At 39.3% G+C, this 22,748-nt stretch overlaps 2 protein-coding genes across 2 annotated transcripts; one reads left to right on the top strand and one right to left on the bottom strand.

Annotated features, from left to right (window-relative positions):
• The first annotated feature begins 56 nt into the window (after positions 1-56).
• tcp1 (t-complex 1) lies at positions 57-12,566 on the top strand. The gene is made up of 12 exons (XM_084427219.1): positions 57-476; positions 1,184-1,269; positions 3,466-3,594; positions 3,840-3,937; positions 4,024-4,134; positions 5,545-5,726; positions 5,813-5,939; positions 7,175-7,350; positions 7,451-7,574; positions 10,455-10,647; positions 11,656-11,819; positions 12,123-12,566. Exons 1-12 carry the CDS (start codon positions 404-406, stop codon positions 12,334-12,336), a joined length of 1,677 nt encoding a protein of 558 aa, XP_084283345.1. The 5' UTR covers positions 57-403; the 3' UTR covers positions 12,337-12,566.
• A 1,574-nt stretch (positions 12,567-14,140) lies between these two features.
• LOC311301852 (inactive serine protease 35) lies at positions 14,141-19,213 on the bottom strand. Its single transcript, XM_084427220.1, has 2 exons — positions 19,099-19,213; positions 14,141-15,538 (listed from the first exon to the last, which is right to left on the bottom strand). The coding sequence occupies exon 2, from the start codon at positions 15,526-15,528 to the stop codon at positions 14,245-14,247; it is 1,284 nt and encodes a 427-aa protein (XP_084283346.1). The 5' UTR covers positions 15,529-15,538; positions 19,099-19,213; the 3' UTR covers positions 14,141-14,244.
• Between the last annotated feature and the right edge of the window lie 3,535 nt (positions 19,214-22,748).

Raw genomic sequence — 22,748 nt, forward strand, 5'->3', positions numbered from 1 at the left:
GCAATTGGTTCAATTGATTCGAATCTTTGAAAAAAGTCGTTTCTCCCATCACTAACACACGGTAATTGGACTGCCGCTGCTCCCCCAGTCCACTAGATGTCCCTCAATCTTAGTAAATGCCTTGACGAAAACCATCGAATGAATTACCAACATTGAAACAGGGAATTGTAGTTTTTTTCTAACTCTAACGGTCTTTGGCTTAATCTGTGTGGTTTTATTGCTCTTTATAGACATCACTGTGTAGAGTCGAGTCTTTGGAGGGGTTAAGCGGCTCATGTATGTGAGTGTGAACTGAAAGAAAGCTGTTTATCAGGATTGATCTGGAACTTTCCACGCGCGCCCCTCCCGCGCGCACCTACCCATAACCCAGCGCGCGCGTCTCCATTCTTCTCTCCAGTCCAACATGTCTATGACAGAGGGTCCGTTAACCGTGCTCGGCCAGAGGACGTCCGGCGAGTCCGTCAGGGCTCAAAACGGTGAGTCGGGAGCATGTTTGACCACAGTAAAACAAAGCGGCGCGATAAACGGCCCGGTGTGGCGATGTTTAACCGGAAGAGCTGATGCGGCCGGTGTCTCGAGCAGCACGTGCGGCTCAGAGGAACCAGTGTGTTAAAAACTGAACCTACAATAAAAGACGTATTCACTGTCTTCTGTAGTCGCTATTATGTTAGTTTCTTTGGTCTGCACGCTGTCGGTACGGTGATTGTGTTTATTGACCCGGTGGCGTTGTTAGGTTATCCATCACTGATATAGCTACGCATGTGTGTGACTTTATCAGATGGATGAATCAAAGCATGTGAATATGAAGTATGAGTGATGCTGTGATGGGGAAAAGTCCTTGCGTGCACCACACGATACAGTAACGTGGAATAAGGATATGTAATGCATGCATATATTATCATCGATGTACATGGCTTTGGCAACTCTTCTGCCATTGTGTGATGCTGCATCCACGCCCAGTTTAGTGTCCGTTTTTAATGCCATAATAGGCTATAAACTGCATAAAAGCCCAGACGACATAAACAAACTCTTATATGACTTGGTTACGCTTCTCTAACCTTTTGCATTTTAACTTTGCATTAAAAAACGTACACTGTAACGGTTTCTGAGTGAAGGCAATATCCTCATGTTGAGCAGAGAAGTGAAATATTCATATGCTGATATTGTTTTTGTTCTTTTGCAGTCATGGCCGCTGCATCCATCGCTAACATCGTCAAGAGCTCCCTCGGTCCCGTAGGACTGGACAAGATGTTGGTGGATGACATTGGTGTAAGTTTAAACACGTTTCCTTCCCCCTGTCAGAGTGATGTTCAGTCTCATGAGGAGCCTAAGTTTAGGTTACAGGAGGCACTTCCGGTTTGGGGAAGTTCCACTCAAATATAATAAATTAATTTCAAATCATAAAGGTGTGCTACAAATAATCCTTATTCGTAAGTTTGACAGAGTGAGCTGTTAAATTTCCTTCATGTTCAGTTCATGTTCGAACCTTTCACTGATTGTTTACAGTTTGTTTTACGAAAGTTACTCGCACAATTCGCACAGTCACAGGCCGTAGGAAAAAAGGTGGATATTCTAGATCAACTTTGTGATTGGGAACATTAGGAATGTAGTTATTAGTGATGCACTCAAGATTCATTTAGCTGTAAATAGAAAATATTTAATAGAAAATATACAAGTTTATTTTATGACCAGGAAATCAAATTCATTAAATATTACTATAAAAATTGTATTTGCAAATAAGACTAATAACTGACTAACACGTTTATGGTCATTGAATGGCTTTTCGGAGGTAAATGTTCCGTTACATTGATGACAAGCTGTTTTACTGATGTCTTTCCCTGGTTGAAACGCTGATTGAGCGATTACACGACACAGGAGGTCAATTGTACTGTATCTTTTAATATTGTTTGTGTATTTGGTGCTGTAACTAGTAGTAAAGAGTAGGGGTGTAAATCACGATACGATATGGATTCTCTCAGCCAGTGATATGATATTTGCTGATACTCAAAAAAATTCTGCGATTCAATTCAGGGCTATAGCGTTTACACAACCAGTTACATTTTTATTAACTCACAAATGCAACCAAAATATATAACATGAACATTTAATTAAACTCTTTGAAAAGTGCACACTCTCTCCCAATTGGGACATTTACAACAGAAGAGTTAATTTGCAAAACCGGATAACTCCATTCATGTTCATAAATCATGTATTTTATTTTTTATTATGCATTCCAAGTAATATCAATCAAACTGAGCTTAATAACTAAAAAAAATACAGGTAACTTACAAAATTAAAGTTTATTGGAAGTATTTGTATATATATATATATATATATATATATATATATATATATATATATATATATGTATGTATATGTATATATGTGTGTGTGTGTTAAAAGTTAGTTTTTTAGCAAAAGCAGATAACTCCACATTTCTTGTTTCAGAGTAAAAAAATAATAATAATTGCTATGATATATAATAAAACACTCGGTTAATCTTTGTAACGTTAATCTCCAGCTGACATAGACGCCTGACAAACTGTTGTGGTTGTGATTAGATGTAATACAGGGAGCTTTTCCCTCATCACTAACGTGCAGCTTTAACAAGCTTCTGTGAAAAAGTGTCAGCTTTTATTTTCCTTTTTACGCCCCGAAGAAGATATCACGGGCTCATCAACTTGTTCGTTGAAATGATCCACCCTCGGTCACTTTTAGTCCGCTTTGACGAAACTCCTCTCAGCCTTGTCACCTGACCTGAATACTGCGCGCTGACGTATCGGGTTGTGTTCACAAACAGCAAGGGTGCTTGTCGGTTTCTGCTGTAAAACATGGAATTTTTTCCATGAAAATAGCTTTGAATGCTGACATGGCACTAAATAAAACAATCTGAATCTGAAAAACATGAACTCGCGATGCCTTGACGGTGGACAAAACCGGCTTTTGTGACAAAACGTGTTCAGTCAATCTTGTCAGGCGTCTATTTCGAAAACTAACGTTTTAAAGACACACCGGCAGACAGTATGGTGAGGAAACGAAAATGTGTGCTTTGGCGGAGGTGCATAGATGGCCGTTACGTGAGGATGTGGAGAGTGTCAAAATGAAGGTGCCGTATATCGGTATTTTACGTGTGGCATCGATATATCATTAGATGTTTGATTGATGTATTGTTACACCCCATGAGATGATCTGCTTGAACTGATGCGGCTTAGCGATCCAAAACCACATTTATTGTTTGAGTTAGGTTATAAAATGGACGGACGTAAAGCACAAAGCTTGTTTGCGATTATTGAATGGGAGGCGTGCTACAAATAGTGTTTGGTAACGTTTTTCAACTAAAAACTGCATAGATTACAAGAACTCGTTGATCAAAATGAAGATCCATTGTTTTCGATCCAGATCTAGCGTCCACACAGATGACGTGTTTCTGGTTTGTTTGCTAATGCTGGTGGATGTGTGTTTCAGGACGTGACCATCACCAACGACGGGGCCACCATCCTGAAGCTGCTGGAGGTGGAGCACCCGGCGGCCAAGGTCCTATGTGAACTCGCTGAGCTGCAGGACAAGGAGGTCGGAGACGGCACAACATCAGTGGTGAGGCATTTCTTACTTTAGATGAGTGTCTATTATATAAAAACTCTTCCTGTAATAGTGCCATCCATCTGGGTTGTGTCAGTGTGTGGCTATGCTAACAGGGCACAGAAACGGTCTGTCGTGAACTGTGGGACGTGCAGGTCTTCCTCTGCTGCCTCCACACGTCTGACAGTACATTAGACGATGATTGAATCTCAGAGTAGGTTTGTGTTGTGGAAACCCCTCATCTGTGTGTGTGTGTGTAGGTGATCATTGCTGCTGAACTGCTGAAGAGTGCTGACGAGCTTGTCAAGCAGAAGATTCACCCCACCTCCATCATCAGTGGATATAGACTGGCCTGCAAGTAAGAAACACTTCCTGTGCCGTCTTGTTTAAGCATGATTAAGCAGGACATGTGCGTTAATGGGTGTGATTTGCTGTGGTTCATAGGGAGGCGGTCCGATACATCAATGAGAATCTGACCATCGCCACAGATGACTTGGGCAGAGAGTGTCTCATCAATGCAGCCAAGACATCCATGTCTTCTAAGATCATTGGAGTGTATCCTTTGTGTTGTGCTGTTCGCTGTCCATTGTGTTTCATAGTGTGGTTTTATCTTTTGTTAAAAATATTTAACCCAGCATTCGTTTTTTTCCCCGTCATCCTTTGGCTAGCGTTACATTACATGACCACGCACTTATTCAGGCATATGCTTTTTAAACCATTCAAGCGTGGTAAGACACAAAAGAGAACTCAGTGCGGTACTGGCACACACAACGCACTGCTTGAACGGACTAAAACACAAAATTATGCCAAAATGCCCGTTTTGTTGAGTATTCTCTAAAGCACAGTTTTAAATGAGTTAAATGAAGTCTTAACTTGTTAGCCAGCTTTTGAAAAAATCCCCAAAAATGGCATACCCAAACTAAAACAGATACAGCTCATGAACCCTTTGCTCTAAAAGCATAAGTATGGTCTCAGGGTACGTTTACAAGACAGTGATGCTCTTAAAACCGAGAAATTGTTCCTTTCAGTTTTCCGCGTACAGACGACACCATTGTCAAAACGATCCCCATTCACACGGAGCCGCGAAAACGATTAAAACGCTGTATTCTGCTGCCAGGCCGTTAGATGGTGATGAAACACTATAGACTGAACACGTAATACGCATGTGCATGACGTCATCATCTTCACAGATTCACGGTTTTGTTGTTTACATGGAGACAGTTGTCAAAAACGTGCACTTTGTAACCCGTTTTCTACAGTTTGCGTTTTCAGGCACCCAAAACGCTGTTGTCGTGCAAATGAACGGTCAAAACGCATAAGTTTTACGGTTTTAGTTGAAAACGGTGTCATGTAAACAGCCCTTCATTTGAAAGCAAACATTTGGCAGTTAATTGTAAAGTCAAATCATTTTTTTCTTTTTATAAATGGCTTAATTTTGTGAAGTTAGACTAGGTGGCAGGTGCATCTTAGGGCTAGCTAGCATGTTAGCTTAGCACACCATAAATACGACAACTTTTGAGATTAACATTTTTGGCTCAACTTACTTTATACCACAAATCGAGTGTTTTAAATAACCTTCTGTGATCTAATGTGGCTTCAGATAAAAAAAAAAATCAGACAGAAAATATATTATTTTATAGTATTCTGTACAATGGTAAAGGCTATGTCAAATTAGTATAGCATTATAAATATAATCTATTATTATGAAAATACCTGAAGAGATGTATGTCTATGCCTCACAACATTACTTTCATTGGTGTTTAAAATCAGATGGCGCTGCTTTGGATAAGGTCTATTGCTGCGTTCAGTCACTTTTGGGGATTTGCAGCAAAAATTACTTTCAAGTGTAAACAATGAAATGTTTTGTACAGTCATAGAGTCTGCATTTCCCTTCTGCAAAAAATGAGATTGATTTGCATTGACTAATCATTTGAATTCAGATGTTGTTCCTTGACGTTGTGTTAGTGATGCTGATTTTTTTGCTAATATGGTGGTGGACGCTGCCCTGGCTGTGAAGTTTGTTGATGGTAAAGGTGTGGCTCGCTATCCCATCAACTCCGTCAATGTGCTGAAGGCTCACGGGCGCAGCCAGAAAGAGAGTTTCCTCGTCAACGGATACGCTCTGAACTGCACCGTCGGATCGCAAGGTCTGTTCGCGCGCTGCTTGTTTTATTTCCGTTTGCATAGTACATGTTAGTGTGACGGTGTAGTGAAATGTCTGGTATTTGTTTAGGAATGGTAAAGCGTGTGTCCAATGCCAAGATAGCCTGTCTGGACTTCAGTCTGCAGAAAACCAAGATGAAGATGGGTGTTCAGGTGGTCATCAATGATCCAGAGAAACTGGACCAAATCAGACAGAGGTGAGGTCACGTTGCTTCAAAAAAACGTTTGTGGTTATAACTCTTCCATATATAGACGTGTCTCTGTTTGGTTTTTGGTCTGTGCAACATAAATGTATGTATAACACTAAACGTTTGGAGTCTATAAGATTATTATTATTATTATTATTATTATTATTTTTATTTTTATTTTTTTTCAGCAAGAATGCATTTAAGTTGAACAAAAGTAACAGTAAAGACATTAGTTTCCAGCTTTCCACAACAATATGAAGCAGCACAACTGTTTTGATAATAATTAATAAACATTGATGATAATCAGAAATGTTTCTTGAGCATCAAATCATCATATTAGAATGATTTCTGAAGGATCTTGTGACACTGAAGACTGGAGTAATGATGCTGAAAATGCAGCTTTACCATCATAGAAATAACAGAAAACTGTTATTTTTAAATTGTAATGATATTTCCCAATATTAAAATTATCACTTTTTAATCAAATGAATGCAGCGTTAGGTACTGGTTTAGTTACTTTAAATAATCAGTTTCTGTAATAAAATATTAATATACAGTATATACTGTATCCGCACTAGTGAAAACTGTTCAGGCCATGATTTCTCATCTGTGTTTGGAAAGTGCCAGCTCAGTTATTTCTGATTGAAGTAAGACCGTCACAAGACTGTTTCCCCACTGGATTTTGGGACACTATAGGGGTTGGACCTCGATCCTCCTTTTATTTTGGCAGAACACTGCTGTTTCTGTGAAGACAGGTTTACAAATGCATCTCATTTCAATTCTAGTGAAATCCTGCAATCTGTCCACAATTATGTTGGAAAATGAAGCGTAACTGGGACACATTTCGTTCCCAAATGCATGTTAAACTCACAGAACATCCAGATTTCGCTGCATTCATTCACTGCCACCTGGAAAGCATAAGCTGACGGCGTGAGCAAAGAGTGCGCTCCGCTTTGAAACCTACAGCTCAACAAACTACTAAATCAAATCACAGCATTTTGACGAGGGCACAAAGCCATATCACGCTTTTGATTTCTAGTTCATTTGACAGTTACTTTGCCAAAGCAATTGGCGCAAAATACAGCGTTAGAGAACTTTTAAGTGATTTGAAAATCACATTTGTTTGTTTATTATGATATTGTGGTAGGACAAATGAGATATTTGGAGTAGGAGTCTAGGTTATTAATGGGGAAACACTGCTGTCGTATCACTATAAATGTGCCTCTTCTGCATGTGTTCCTCAGGGAATCAGACATCACGAAGGAGCGCATTCAGAAGATCCTGGCATCGGGGGCAAACGTGATTCTGGCCACCGGAGGCATTGATGACATGTGTCTCAAGTACTTTGTAGATGTGGGAGCCATGGCTGTGAGGAGAGTGCTCAAGAAGGACCTCAAACGCATCGCCAAAGCTACCGGCGGTCAGCTGACTACACTTAAGCTTTTATCCACTCTTAACACCTTCTTTTCTTGAAGGTGCTTTATTCTCAATGTCTGTGTTTTGACTTTTTCCCCCTACAGCCACTGTCTGCTCATCTCTGTCCAACCTGGAGGGAGAGGAGACGTTCGAGGTGGCCATGCTGGGTCAGGCCGAGGAGGTGGTGCAGGAGAGAGTGTGTGACGACGAGCTCATCCTTGTCAAAAAGTGAGATCATGTTCCTTTTCCGTCATCGGAACCGGAAGGACAGAACGTATCGCTGACATTAGCTGGATTTTAGGATGCCAGCCTGTTACGTCCTCCAGAGATTAATCCACACAGCCAGTGTAGTGAAAGTCTGGCTCATTAAATCACTTCTGGTTCCTTTTGGTCACTTTACCTTGCACTGGCGTTATCCTGCAAATGAGCGCTAAATCTTTTTATCAGAATAATCTGTACGTCTCAAGTTAGAGATGCCATTGAACAGATCTTCTAAAAAACGCATAGGATAAAGGTCCTTTCACACTGGACACAATTTTGACGCACGAATAATGGTTTTATTTTTTGATCAGCTGTGTGTGTAACGAGTGCTTCCACACCGAACGCGAATGTGCTGCGGCGGAAAACGACTTTATTTTTTTCCGCTTTGATGTCGATATTTTTTCTTTTACTTTTGCGGCGACAGAAAAGGCTTCAGCCAATCACACACTACAAGGACAACGATTTGAAAGACAATGTGTGGCGTAGCATTGCCAACCAACACGGTTATCACGACTGTGAGTATGTTGTGTGTGATAGTTTTAGTCGTTGTATAGCCCTGTGCTGTGTAGGCTAGCAGGCTAAACTACATCTGGGATAGAAAGCTAACACTGTTATCGTCAAAGATAGAGACAGAGACCGTGTTTACTTTGAACGTAACAAAATGTAGTGAGACTATTAAGGGCTGCTTTTAGTATACTATACATTCTTTTGTGATATCTACTGTTTCTGTTTGATATCTACTGTGTGATATCTACTGTTTCTAGTCGAATGATTTTAACTTGTTACTTGGTGTGTTACATGTAATGTGTATTGACATTACAAAACACACTGTGTTTAGTTGAAGACGCAAAAAAAACTGTGGAAAACCCTCAGGGACACCTGTGTGAGGAAGAGGAGAGAGGAAAAGGAAACTAAAAGTGGACATTAGCATATACTCCCCTTCAGACTCTCTGTTCTGTAAGATCGGGTGCATCCGAAACCTTCTTTTCTGTCTGAAAAATGAAAAGCTCATGATGATGATGATGAAGTGTCCATGTTTTCTCCGTTATCGGCGTGAAAGTTTTGGAATGTTGAAGCTCTGAACGTCACAGACGTCGCAAATTCGCGTTGCGGCTGATGTGACTGGTTTTGCACTCAAACTATTCGCTTTTTCGTTACGCTTTTTCGTTACGCGTCTGGTGTGAAAGGGCCTTAAGTCTCAAATTAAATTTGCACTGAAAGAAAAAGTTGTGTTGGTGTAAAAAGTCACATTTTATTATTACATTCAGAAATCATGTAAAATAACAGTAAATAAAATGTTTACAACGAATTAGGGCTGGGCGATATGGAGCAAAAAATATATCTCGATATATTTTGCTATATCTCGATATACGATATATATCTCGATATCTTTACAGGAAAAATAACCCCCCAAAAACTACTGCAAAAACAAATATGCCAAATACCACAAAGTCTTTTTTTTATTGACGTGCAAATAGGTAGGCTGTTCATGTAGGAACAAAGTGCTTCTGCAACATTTAAAAAAAAAAAAATCCCTGTATACAAAAATAATAATTTAACTGTAAAATAAAGGAAGAAATAATACATATTGCACTATTTTTAATAAACCTGTATAGAAATATCATTACTAATTTTGGCAAAAAAAAAAAAAAAAAAGCCATATATGCTGCACAACTGTAGAGTAAAACATTAATAAAAAAAAAGTGATAAAAATGCATCTAAAAATTGACATGATTGTCACAAAATCACACTGTCTGGGGCCTCTGGGGAACTCAGAACAACTGCTAGCATAAAGTTTAAGGTAAAAATAACTGCCATTAAATTACAGTATCTTACTACTATACAATTAGATAAACTGTTCATTCATTACATCACTTTACCTCTGTCTTTATCCACCTTTATCCTCTTCTCTTCTTTTTGGCACTGTATAGCAGAATAGGTAACTTAGGCTAATGCTAATTTGTCATGTAAATTCAGCCATCCGTCACAATCAGGAAACTTTCACCGTTTCTAGACCTTGCGCGAGCTGCCAGGCCCGTTTCTACAGGGGAGCATGTTAAGTGTGAGTGCGCCCTCAAACAAAAGCAATGCGGCGAGAGGCAACGCTACACAAAAAATTACCAACAACAACTGATCGCGCGCGCGCTGTTTCTGACGCACTTCAAGCACTCGCTGGGCGGGGAAAAATGTATGTGCCTGACCGGACTCGGGGCACTTGGTTGAATGAGACAACACGCGAGGGCAGGGGGAACAAAAGCAAGGAGGCGGAGGAGGGCGGGGGCGAGCGCGAGCACAGCACAGAGAAGGCAAACAAGCAAATTGCCGAAATCAGAATTAAATATAAACAATATATCGATATATACGATATGTCAAAATCCATATCGAGTTTAAAAACTATCTCGATATATCGTAAATATCGAGATATCGCCCACCCCTACAACGAATAATTATAATGCATGTCACTAGAATTTGTTTTATAAGCACCAAGCCCCAAATGACTGTAAAGCAGAACTGGATGATGGATGTGTGGGAAATGTGCTATACAAATAAACTGGACGTCTCTTCACACTTAACTTGTACAGCACAAACTATGCCAGTAAATGTGAGGAGAGAGAAAATTAAAATCAGTGTGATTTGAACACACAGACCAGTAATGACTTATTCAGTTTTCCTTCTTCATCACACTTAATGATATAATTATAGGGATTAGAAGTAAGCGAAATAATACATGTTTATACAAATAAATCCCTGCAAAAAAGATCAAAGTTTAACTATAAAATTAAATTAAAAATAGCAAATTTCAGGCCTGAAAAAGTTTGATAACTAATTTCCCTCTCTGTATTTCAGCACAAAGGCACGCACGTGTGCCTCTCTCATCTTGCGCGGGGCGAATGATTTCATGTGTGATGAGATGGAGCGCTCGCTGCATGACGCCCTGTGTGTGGTGAAGAGGGTGCTGGAGTCCAAATCTGTGGTGCCAGGAGGTGGCGCTGTCGAGGCGGCGCTCTCCATCTATCTGGAGAACTACGCCACCAGCATGGTGAGAGCACAGTCCTTCACTGCTGCTGCGATCAAGTCCATCACGTCAAGATTGTATTGTAGCTGATATATAAATGTCTAAATGCTGCAGGCAAGCTTTTATTGTCAGAATGAATTTGAGACCAGTTTTACTGTTGTGAATGATTGCATGCATGAACGCACTCCCATTATAATTGCTGCCGTTCCTGTTCGATGTCTTGTGCGGTTACGTGTGTGTGTGTGTGTGTGTGTGTGGAAAGGGACAGATAAACAGCTCTGCTGACAGCTGCATCCGTCCTGCTCTGAACTAACACACGTAGTTTATCATTATTAACCCTCACCAGGCCTGTGTGTGATCCGTTACAGACTATTCACAATTCATTCATTCTCTCCATTGAGTGATTTATCTGTTAACCTTTCTAGACTGACCTACTGTTAGTTAGCACTGAGGTTACATTCATCTAGACATCAGTGAGATTTCAGCTTTTATTACATTTGTTTTGGTAACACTTCACAATAATGTTCAATAGTTAATGTATTAACTAACATGAACTAACAATGAGCAATACATTTGTTACTGTATTTATTCATCTTTGTTAATGGAAGTTAATAAAAAATACAGCTGTTCATGTTAGTTCACAGTGCATTGACTAATGTTAACAAATACAACATTCGATTTTAATAATGTGTTATTAAATGTTGAAATTAATATTAACTAAGATTAATAAATGCTGAAGAACTATTGTTCATTCTTAGTTCATGTTAACTTAGGTAGTTAACTAATTAACCTTATTGTAAAGTGTTACCTTCTTATTGAATGAACTGTTAACCACAAATAAAAGAATGTTGTTTATAAAATAAGTCATTTATAGTGGGTTGTCGGAAAGTCTCTTTATTTTTCAATATTCTGAGACTTAACCATGGTTACTGTTGTGCTCTGTTGTTAATATACGGTAATTGTGCTTTTTAATCATTTTGCTTGTGAAGTTGTGCATATGCATATAACTATTGTGTGTGTGTGTGTGTGTAGGGTTCCCGTGAGCAGCTGGCTATTGCTGAATTTGCTCGCTCTCTGCTCATCATTCCTAAAACTCTGGCAGTCAACGCTGCGCAAGACTCCACCGACCTGGTGGCCAAACTCAGAGCCTTCCACAATGAGGCTCAGGTCAACCCCGAACGCAAGAACCTCAAATGGTTAGTGTCGCTCTCTCCTCATCACACAGGGAACCTGTTCAGGTCTTAGAAATACGACTGCGCTGTCAGACAAACATACAATCAGGAATAAAAATGGTAGTGTTTAGAAGTAAGGTTGAAATGGCTGAAATGGCTTTCAAAGGGTTTTGTAGATTGATGGGATTTGTTCAGACAATAATCTGGAAGTGATGTGGCCTATTATGGATTAAACCGAGAGCCAGTGCAGTTTAAAAATAGATAGATTACTCTGTTTAACCCTGTTTATTTGTGTGTGTGTGTGTGTGTGTGTGTGTCTGCTCTTAGGATCGGGTTGGACCTGGTAAATGGAAAGCCTAGAGATAACAAGCAGGCTGGAGTGTATGAACCCACAATGGTCAAAACCAAGAGTCTGAAGTTCGCCACAGAGGCAGCCATCACTATCCTCCGAATCGACGACCTTATCAAGCTCTACCCGGACCAGAAAGAGGGCGGGCCGTCCTACCAGGATGCTGTCCAATCAGGCTCTCTGGAGGATTAAAGCCCAGCTGCCTCAAATCATCAGTTGGCTGGTTCTGGTGTCACTCCGCTCAGCTTTGTATTTATATTTGGATCCAACAGATGAGCTGTTAGTGTAGAATGTGCACTTTGTTTGCGTTACTTATTTTTTTGCTGTTAACATGGCTATTTGTCATGTGTAATGTAACAAATGTTCCTTTTTCTGCCATTTCAAAACAATAAAAATAAACCAGAATGGTGTAAAAAGGGAAATCGTTTGACATTTTGTGGTTAAATATATTAAAACCATGTATTGTGTGAATCAAAACCGCAGAAGCTGATGATCAATTATGAATGAGTGCTTTTGTAATTTAATATTTTAACTGAATGGACTTTATTAGACAAAGGCATTTAATATTAAATAAATACAAACACAATAAGACCAAAACAATCACACCAGTTATGAATTACCACCAACTCATTTCAAGCTATAAAACTTTCCATGCAGAAAAACTGGATGGTGATTTATACTGCCAGGCTTTTAAAAAGCATAATTGATCATATGATTTACATCATTTTACTCTAAAAACGTTTAAGCTGTTCACAATTTAATTTCTCAGAGGTAGTGTGAATCACCATCCACTTTTCTTCCATGGAAAACAGGCTCTTCTCCATGTACCCGGTGACATTTTTCATATTTGGTGAACTCCTCAAGAACTTAAACAAAAAATCATACTGAATGTCAAGTTGTTTTGCTTTTCAGTAGTTAACTGATGTTGGCTTTTAAACATAAACATGTCACAAAGCCTACAGTCTCAAAATTTGGCAATGAAAACAGAAATATGTAGCATCCATTTTAATCTTGTAATCAAAAAAGAAAAAAAAGGCATTTCCTGTAAAGATTTGTGTTCGCAACTACTCACCATGAACTTTCCATTAGGTCACAAATATGACCAGTTATAAAGTTTGCAAGTAGACCGTCCCAGCAGTCTTGAGGACTTCCTGACAAGTTGAATGTATGTAATGTACAGGTGCTGGTCATCAAATTAGAATATCATCAGAAAGTTGATTTATTTCAAGAATTCAACTTAACAGGTGAAACTAATATATAGACTCATTACATGCAAAGTGAGACATTTCAAACCTTTATTTGTCATCATTTTTATGATTATGGCTTACAGTATTATTAGTAAATTAGAATATTACATGAAATCACACAGTGATACCATGGTCATTGAACCAGGTTTTGGTTCTTTTGGCAGTGTGGGCAGGTGCAAATCCTGTCAGCATCTCCATAAAGCTTGTCTGCTGAAGGAAGCATGAAGTGCTCTGGAAATGTCCTGGTAGACGGCTGCGTTGACTCTGGATTTAATAAAGCACAGTGGACCAAAGTCCTCTTTTCTGATGAGAGCAAATTTTGCATCTGATTTGGAAACCAAGGTCCCAGAGTCTGGAGGAAGAATGGAGAGGCACACAATCCAAGATGCTTGAAGTCCAGTGTGAAGTTTCCACAGTCTATGTTGGTTTGGGGAGCCATGTCATCGGCTGGTGTTGGTCCACTGTGCTGTCCACTCAACGCAGCCGTCTACCAGGACATGTTCAGAGCACTTCATGCTTCCTTCATTTTCCAGCAGGATTTGCACCTGCCCACACTGCCAAAAGAACCAAAACCTGGTTCAATGGCCGTGGTATTACTGTGTGATTACTGTGTGATTTCATGTAATATTCTAATTTTCTGGGATTTTGATTTTGTGGGTTTCATAAGCTGTAAGCCATAATCATCAAAATTATAACAAATAAAGGCTTGAAATATCTCACTTTGCATGTAATGAGTCTATATAATATATTAGTTTCACCTGTTAAGTTGCATTCTTGAAATAAATCAACTTTTTGATGACATTCTAATTTGATGACCAGCACCTGTAGTTACTTCAACTTGAATTGACCTTTTTCAGGCCAGTTTACACCGACTAGCATCTCCGTGGATCCAGTGGCATATCTGGGCATACTTGCTGGGTGTTATTCTGACTGCCACATTATAGTCCTTCTGTATCCCGTCGACATCCACCCAGTGGTGTCCAGAGAACACGCCAATCACCTTCCTCTTCCACTTCCCTTTTCCCACCTGATCCCGTAGCCTTACGTACACACCGGCTCCACTCGATCCCTTCTGCGCATCACAGTACTGGTACATCAGGTCGTTCGATTCCTCCGAGACCGAACAGAAGCGGTAGACCACTTTCCCTAATTGGTCATTATCAAAACTAGAGAAGTGGATTCTTCCAGCTGGGGTGTCCTTGACCACCGGAACAACTCCTAACTCCATGAACTTCATCTTATGGGGTCGTTTGAGCTCCAGAAGGGCGTAATCGTAGTCAGCTGAGAGCTCCTTGCCTGCTCTCCTTGTCCAACCTGTTGGCACTTGAGTCAGTTTGACTCGTGTCCACCGGAAAACTGGTTGTCTGGACTGGTCTGAATCTGTGTCTCGCCTAAACCGGTTCTTCCTTTTCCTTCTGTTGTCTATAACTTTTTGAAGTAGTTGTCCTTCGGTGGCTACATCCCCTTCACCTTCTCTCCTCTTTTCTCCTCTCCTCTTGCCTCCTTGTTGGCGTCCTCCCCTGCGTTTGGAGCGAAGCTTCATGATACCCACTCGGAGCCTCTTGGTCCCTTTCAAATAGACTTGGCCATCATGGACACAGTGGGCAGAAGTCAGTACATGTCTTGGAGAAACCAAGATGCCCGAGCAACCCGTAGAGAGCTTCACTGAGGCAGAAAAGGGGAAATTGGTGGTGTAGTGTTTATCTGTGATCACAAAGCGCCCATCCATGCCGTATACCTGACGTTTTCTGCGTTTAAGGTGTCCTGTCTTGCAGACCACGGAAGAGGTCGTGTTTCTTAAATCAGTGACCCCTTGCAGTTTTATTTTGGTGAAGATGCGCGTTCCATTCTCGTAGATGGTTTCATAAGACAGGAGTCGTTCCAGCTCAGCAGGCCTCGCTTCTGGCAGCTTTCGTTGGCACTCGATCCCGCACATCACTCCTGGCTCACTTGCGTCGTCAGCAGTGAATTCTGGGCTTTGAAGCCTCACTGTGCTTTCTTCCAGGATCACTGGGACTTTAATCTGTGTCAAGTGGCAGTCGTCTTCATAGTTTGTGGTAGAAGCACCAGTGGAGACCAAAGAGACAGCCACAGCCCATGCAGTCAGACTGAACAACAAAGATGGAGGGCCTGTCATTTTGCTCTACCTGAAGATAAAGAGACAAGAGTTCAGGGGCCAGTTGCATAAAGATAACAATTATGTTAAGACTGTGTCTGAGGGTGTGTTCACACTTGGCATGTTTGGTTCAGTTAAAACAAACCCTGGTGCGATTGCTCTTTTAGTGCGGTTCAGTTGAATAAGTGTGAAAGCTGCCATCTGAACCCTGGTGTCTCCAAACAAGAGGACCGAGACACTGAAAATATGAGTCTCAGTCCACTTCCAAACAAGCTCTGGTGCGGTTCGACTGAAACATGAACTCAACACGCACCAAAAACAGGACATGATGTTACCAGACCCTAAAATGCCCCAGTATACCTGTTTTTTTCTCGTCATAATCCCATCACATGTTTCCCATCACAGTCCAGTACAGGATCAGAAGCGCGTCTCCTCACTGCAGATCTTCATTTGTGTGACGGAGGGATTCCTGATGCTGTTTTATCTCATTTAACCGTTTTATAAGCTCTTCACGAGTTCTCAGCTGATCAAAATACCATCATATGTAGCTACACACATACAACGAGCACATTTAGCCCAGAATACAGCATTGTTTTTGATGTTCGGTAAGTTTTGTCATGAAATATACTTAATATAAGCCAACCAATCAGGTTGTGAACATATCCTTATGCCTTTAGGTTCGCTATTTTTAGGTTCAGCGTTAAAATGCCAATGTGAAGGCTAAGCGGACCAGGACTAATATTTTTTTTTTTTTGTCCGAACCAAGTGAACCGAACTACAAGTGTGAACACACCCTTAAAGAACTAGTATGTCCAACTAGCAGTTAGTCGGGAGTAATCAATCTTAACATTTGGTATCGAATTAGACCAATCTACGTTTGTATGTAACTGACTTAAAAAGTTATGAATAGTCTTAAAGGAAAAAAAGGATGACGGACTTGTAAGACTAGTCTCGGCAGTTTAAGCAACTGGCCCCAGGAGTGAGGCTAAAACAATGTTTCGTCAGCTTCATGATCAAACACCAAGGTGACAGTCCAGGCCATTGAACAGAGTAGACTTCAATACTGTATTGGCGTCAACTCTGACGAAGCAGGTTTTTACACTTTGTCACTGCATGTGATCGATCAGATTGCTGATTAAGTTCATTTACAATAATATACTCCTGGTATTTATATGGAAATTTAACAAGATCACTTCTGGAAGTGATAATGTGGGGATGCAAAATGTTGGTGCACTTGATATGGCTAGTGAAAATTAAAAACAGGAGGCGGTTACTTCAACAATTGCAGTATAAAGGCAATAGAGGTCTGCTTTGCTGAAGAAAGACACTCCCATTGACTGCTCTCATCACATGAATTGCTATGCTGAAGTAGTGCCATTTGTGGAGGAGTAAAATTCACATGTGGCTTCAACAACCATGCATTTGCACTATAGGATCATAACACCTCTGGAGATCATAAGAAGATGAATGCAGAAAATGTACCAAGTGTAAATACTGAACCTCCTAATGGTAGTTCTTGTAGCTCAACTAGATTGCGGCACTATGTCAAGTCAAGGAGTTCAAATACCACGGAATAAACAAAATTGATTAAATGTTCTCAAGAAAAGAAGAGGTAAAACAGAAATACTTTAAATTTACGGTATGGAAAGATAAAAAATAACTTTTGCTGTGTTAGTGCTATTGCTGAATTTATTCAGTGCACAGAAAAGAAAGAGAATTGCGTGTGCCATTTATGTATATAAAATGCAGGTACAGTTCTGGTCAGGATTATTGGCACCTCTGAAATGTGAGTACAGAATTTAGAATATCTTCAGAAATCAGAGCAAATTAACCAATTTTGTGTAATCAGAATATTTCAAAGACATGTCGAAAGTTATTGAACAACAACAACAAAAGAAGGCGTTAATATACTGACATTAAAAATACAGACAGAACGTATGCTGGACAAAATGATTGGCACTCTTTACTGATATTTGGTTGCAGAACCTTTGGCAACAACGACAGCCTCTAAACGTTCCTTGTAGCCATACAGAAGCTTCTCACACACGTCTGCTGGTATTTTCTGCCACTCTTCCATTGCTGTGCATTCAAGCTCTTTAGAGTTTACATGAGTCCTTTTTGCAAAGGCAGATTTCCCTCTTCCCAAAGTTTTTCAATGGGATTTAGGCCAGTTTAAAACACCTCATCTTTTCCTTTTCAGCCATTCTTTGGTGCTGTTAGATGTGTGTTTTGTCCTGCTGAAAGAGTCACATCTAACAGCCCTTCACCTCAAACCTCACACATTTCACTTTAAAATGCTTCATCATTCCTTTGATACATTCAATGCCTTCAGTACCAGAGGCAGCAAAGCCGGCCCACAGCGTGAGAGTTAGGGTGTTTTATCTTTTCCCTTACATGCTTCATTTCGCCACCTGTAAACAAACCAATGCACTGCATTTCCAAAGAGCTCTACTTTGGTTTCGTCTGTCCAGAACATTATCCCAGACAGACTGTGGCTTATCTATGAAAGATTTAGCAAAAACTAGTATTGTTTTTTGCTGCTGTCTTTCAATAGTGTTGTCCTCCTTGGCTTTGGCTGAAACCAGCACAGGTCAGCCTGAAGCTCTTTAGATGTCGTGCGTGATGGTGTTTCCCCAGAGTCACCAACCAGTTTCTACTTGGCGCCACGTCCTGGAAGCGTCTTGATAACATAATGAACTGTTGAAACAGGGATTTCAAGATCTTTGCCAATTGCTTTGTAGCCTTTGGATTTGTCATGTTTCTGAATAATAGCATTGCTGATGCTCTCGGACAGCTCTGGTCTCCATCATTGTGAAAAAGAAACTGGAAACTATCAGCCCCTTTTTATGTAGTAAACCCATCATTCACTGGTTAAATCAGGTCATATCAACAGGTGAGTTTTTTTTTTTTTTTTTTTTTTTATTATATTATTGTTTAAGGAACTAACTAATCAAAAGTGTACCAATAATTGTTCCCAGCCTTTATATTGTTTTTCAATAACTTTGGACCTGTTTTATGATTCTACATAAATTTGTTCAGTTGCATTTATTTCTGAAGATATTATAAATTAGAACTCAGGGGTGCCAATAATTATGTCCAGGACTGAAGGTAGCATACGGATTTATATACATACATACACATATACTGTAGATGTATAGATTTTTATTTTTATTTAGGCTAAGGACATTTTTCATAATTTTTTTATTTCTTATAGTTTACATGTTTAAAATTGTAGTGTGTGTCTACTAATTAAGCCATGACTTATAGTAACAGAGAATTAGTCGTACTATTGCTGCATTAAACATGAATAATGCAGAGTAGACAATTCTGTAAGGATTAGATCTTGTTATTGCTGAATTTAAAGAGTAGCCTAATTCAGTGAGAAAGGGTAAAGCGAATCACTGATATTTCTGCCTTTAATGTATAAATAACGCAGTGAGTAAACACTATTGTGAAAAGATATTACTCGTGTTATTAGCCTATCGTATTTTAACTGTCTCCACCTAAATGGCACGTTTTTCGATGCATGTTCATAATTTACATTGACATAAAAAAAAATAAAAAAAAAACGTTATTAAAATAAGAACTCACCCTCAAACTTAATGATGAGAGAAGAAAACGGTGGACTCTTCTGTAACTGCATGCAAGTTGTAGCTGGATGTAACTATCCAAGTGTTTTGACAAGGATCGGATCGGTGTGTTGAGGAGCAGTGCGCGCTGTGCTGTGAATGATGCACGAGACCTTTCAGACACAGAGAGAGAGAGAGAGAGAGAGAGAGAGAGAGAGAGAGAGAGAGAGAGAAACTATTTATTTGTGGCTAGCACACCCAAGCCTGTTAAACGAGGCTACATGCAGCTTTTTATATATATATATATATATATATATATATATATATAGTTGAGATTTATCTTAAAAAAAAGTTTTACCAATGTAAGTCTATCATAAAGTAAATAATACAAATTAAGTTGGAATCTTCTTCACACACTCTAAGATTTATTTTTGCATAGCCAAGGCTAACTGTGAAGTGCATTATTGTAGGCTAACCACACATTGTCTATACTGGCCTATATGCGGCTTGATTGGAAATAGGTAAATATCACTTTTCAGTGTGTCATGTACAAACAAGTACAGTAACTTCTGAGGGAACAAATATGGGAAAATAGTTTTTGTTGTGAGCGCCAATTGAGGGACAATCGTAATTGTTTTTTAAATGTATAGCCTATAAAACGTTGTCATTGTTTAGGTTTTCACTATGGATGATGGATTTTCATATTTGAATAAATGTCTGGGTCCAGGAAAACATTAAACCAGTTAAATCTATACATACAAGGCATTTAAAAAAGTAATCGATGAAGGCATGGTAAAAAGTTTCTAAGAGGGTTTTAATGTGGCCTTCAAATACACTTCAGATACCGACTACAGATATTCAGTCATGGTTATCTTTGCTCTCTGTCCACTGTTTCTCTCTCTCTTTCATCTTACCATCCTTTGGTAAATCAGGTATGTCTGTGGTTATAAAGCATGAAGATGCCAACAAACGGTGTCCAGTCAACAACAACAGTGGTGTCCAGTCGTTGTGCTGACCGCTAAATTCAGGCTTGTGAGAGCCAGGGCCTGACCACTACTTGTTTTCATGTGTGGAGAGGTATGCAACTATCTGGCACTTCTGACCACTTCTACTTGCAAATGATCCTAATTGCTATCTGTTCTTTTTCTTTACATCTATTTCTTAACTGACCGGAATTTCATTGTTGAAAGTCAAAATATATATGAATTGTGTCTTCATCGACAACACAAGCTAAGCTTAATTATTATTTACCAGATCATGAAATATAATGAATGTACTTTCCTCTGAACTGCAGAAGACATCAGTTGTTCTGTTTAATTAGACTGTATAGTTTTTTCAGCCAAAATGAAAAGTTTAATGACTAATACTTTTGAGCCAACATATAAAAGGACAGCACTGGGGAAGCACAGGATCATAGTGCCAAAACACCATCCAACCGGCAAAGACAAAGCAAAAAGTCTAAACACAAAACATTATCAGTTCAGTCCATTTTGTGAGTTAAAAATGGCGAAAAGTTATGGTTAATAAGTCAAGATTCATCATTCTGATTCAGTGAGTGAGTTGGTAACTTTTTTTTGACCCATTTATTTAAAGAGCTAAATCCTAAGAATCATATGTTCACAAATCACTGGTCATGTTCATTTGTTTTTTCCAGTGAAAGACAAGCACCACAGGAATCAGCAGTGCAGGTCTGTCAGAGCATTGTATGGTGTTTTGCCCACAGAAAGACCTTCACGAACCATCAACGGAACCAAGATTCATGAAAATCAGTTCATATATGTTTCTCAGTTCCTAACCGTGGCTCATGCTGAGTCAGACTTATTTTATAGGCATAAACACATTTTGCAGAGGCTAGCAAAATAGCACAAACACAGATGCACTGACGCATTCATATCCTTTTCATCTGTTTATGTGAATATTTGCAACTGCAGCCTCAGGCTGTACGGCATAAATAGTGATGTTTTTGTCTGCAACTGATTATGTCTCATGAGCCCGTGAATTGTCAGTTCAACTCTGCAGGTTCAATCCATCTGGTTGGGATTTTGATTTAAACTGCCAGGTCATGAAATCTGAACATGAAAATTACTCATATAATCAGAATCAGGAACAAGAGCGACTTGTTTATGAATAAAAGTTTGTGGTTTTCTCATGTCTGCTTCTCTTGATTGAAATAATAGCTAAAACAGCTATTTCTCAGAGAGATTCCTTTCATCTGAAAGATGAAACATTCCCACAGATTGTACACACGCACTCACTCATGTCGGATTTCCATGTTTTATGGAGACTTATACTGTTTAATGTTTTTATACTGTACAAATTGTATATTCTCTCCCCTACACTAACCCAACCCCTAAACCTACCCACTGTCAGGGTTTATGTTCTGCCATGTCTTAGTTTTCATTGGGTTTTGTTCTGGCTTTTTCCTTTGACCCAGTTTTCCCAAATGTTTCACTGATTCATACTTTTCACCTGTCCCTTTGTTTGCCCTGTGCATTTAAGCCCTCAGTTCTGTTAATTCTTTGTCCTGGATTGTTTAATGTCAATGCGTATGTGAGTTAATCTCCTGTTTATAGGTTTGATTCTTGGATTAAATATGAATTTGAGTATCTGCATTGCCGTCTGCTTTCATTGCTGCCATCCTCTGTAACACATCACAGAAAAAAACTCTGCTATTTTAGATTTTCAAAAAAGATCATTTTGTATGATTTATAAGCTCTTTTCCTCTTGGGTACAAAAAAATGTCCCTAAAAGGTAAAAAATACTGGTATTACTATACATTTGGTCCCCGTAACGTAGGGGATACCAGGACCACACACACACAGAGACACAGACACATACACTTGTAGGGTCATGAAACCTTAAAACACATTTTTGAGATTTGCCTGAAAGCATAGCAGAGAACTCAAAAGCATTTGCAGAACAGGCATGAGAGTGGTTTCTTTGATTTGATCTGTTCATGATATAAGTATTAACATTCTCATTATTTATGACATTTCTCAGAATATATGCTATATGCCCAAAAGCAACCTTGTTTTTTGTGGCAATGCTGCCTTGTTCTGAGTCCTGTTCTCACTTTCTTCGTGATATCATGATTTATGAACCTCTGTTTGTGCCATAAATTAATCAAACTCATATGTTTGGTGGCTTGTTTGAACCATATATATGAGCAATTAGATGAGTTTCACCTGTTTCAACATTTGTTTGTTGCAGTTACATTTCACAGGAGTGTATTTGAGTATATGTATTATATATTTTCTGTTTATTCACTAAAAAGTAAAATTTATGAAGGGTCAGTTATGCAGGACAATCAAACAAATCTGCACAATAGCACCAATGAACAAATATTTGTTTATCAGCCAGGAAAAACTAAACTCAGTCCAGTTCAAATTTTATCTAGGCAAACACCAAAAGAAAAACAAATGTATTGTTTGCAAATGCTATGAATACTCTCCCCCTCTCTCTCTCTTACACACACAGTTTCAAGTTAGAGGTCACACGAAGTCTGTCCCATGCAAATGTTCCTGGGGCAGATTATCTCCAACAAAAGCAATCAGGGGTCAAACCGAGGAATCTGGTCATATAAATGTGAAGCTTCACCATTTAAACACACACACACACACACACACACACACACACACACACACACACACACACACACACACACACACACAG

This window comes from Rutilus rutilus (assembly GCF_951802725.1).
Source record: "Rutilus rutilus genome assembly, chromosome: 13".
Lineage (NCBI taxonomy): Eukaryota > Metazoa > Chordata > Actinopteri > Cypriniformes > Leuciscidae > Rutilus > Rutilus rutilus.

What these genes read in the sequence shown, in the direction of transcription:
- tcp1 (XM_084427219.1), top strand. Translation starts at nt 404, where the DNA reads ATGTCTATGACAGAGGGTCCGTTAACCGTGCTCGGCCAGAGGACGTCC. An exon ending in GTCCGTCAGGGCTCAAAACG is followed by an intron (nt 477 to 1,183) that starts GTGAGTCGGGAG and finishes GTTCTTTTGCAG; the next exon opens with TCATGGCCGCTGCATCCATC. An exon ending in GAACGCAAGAACCTCAAATG is followed by an intron (nt 11,820 to 12,122) that starts GTTAGTGTCGCT and finishes GTCTGCTCTTAG; the next exon opens with GATCGGGTTGGACCTGGTAA.
- LOC311301852 (XM_084427220.1), bottom strand. Translation starts at nt 15,528, where the DNA reads ATGACAGGCCCTCCATCTTTGTTGTTCAGTCTGACTGCATGGGCTGTG.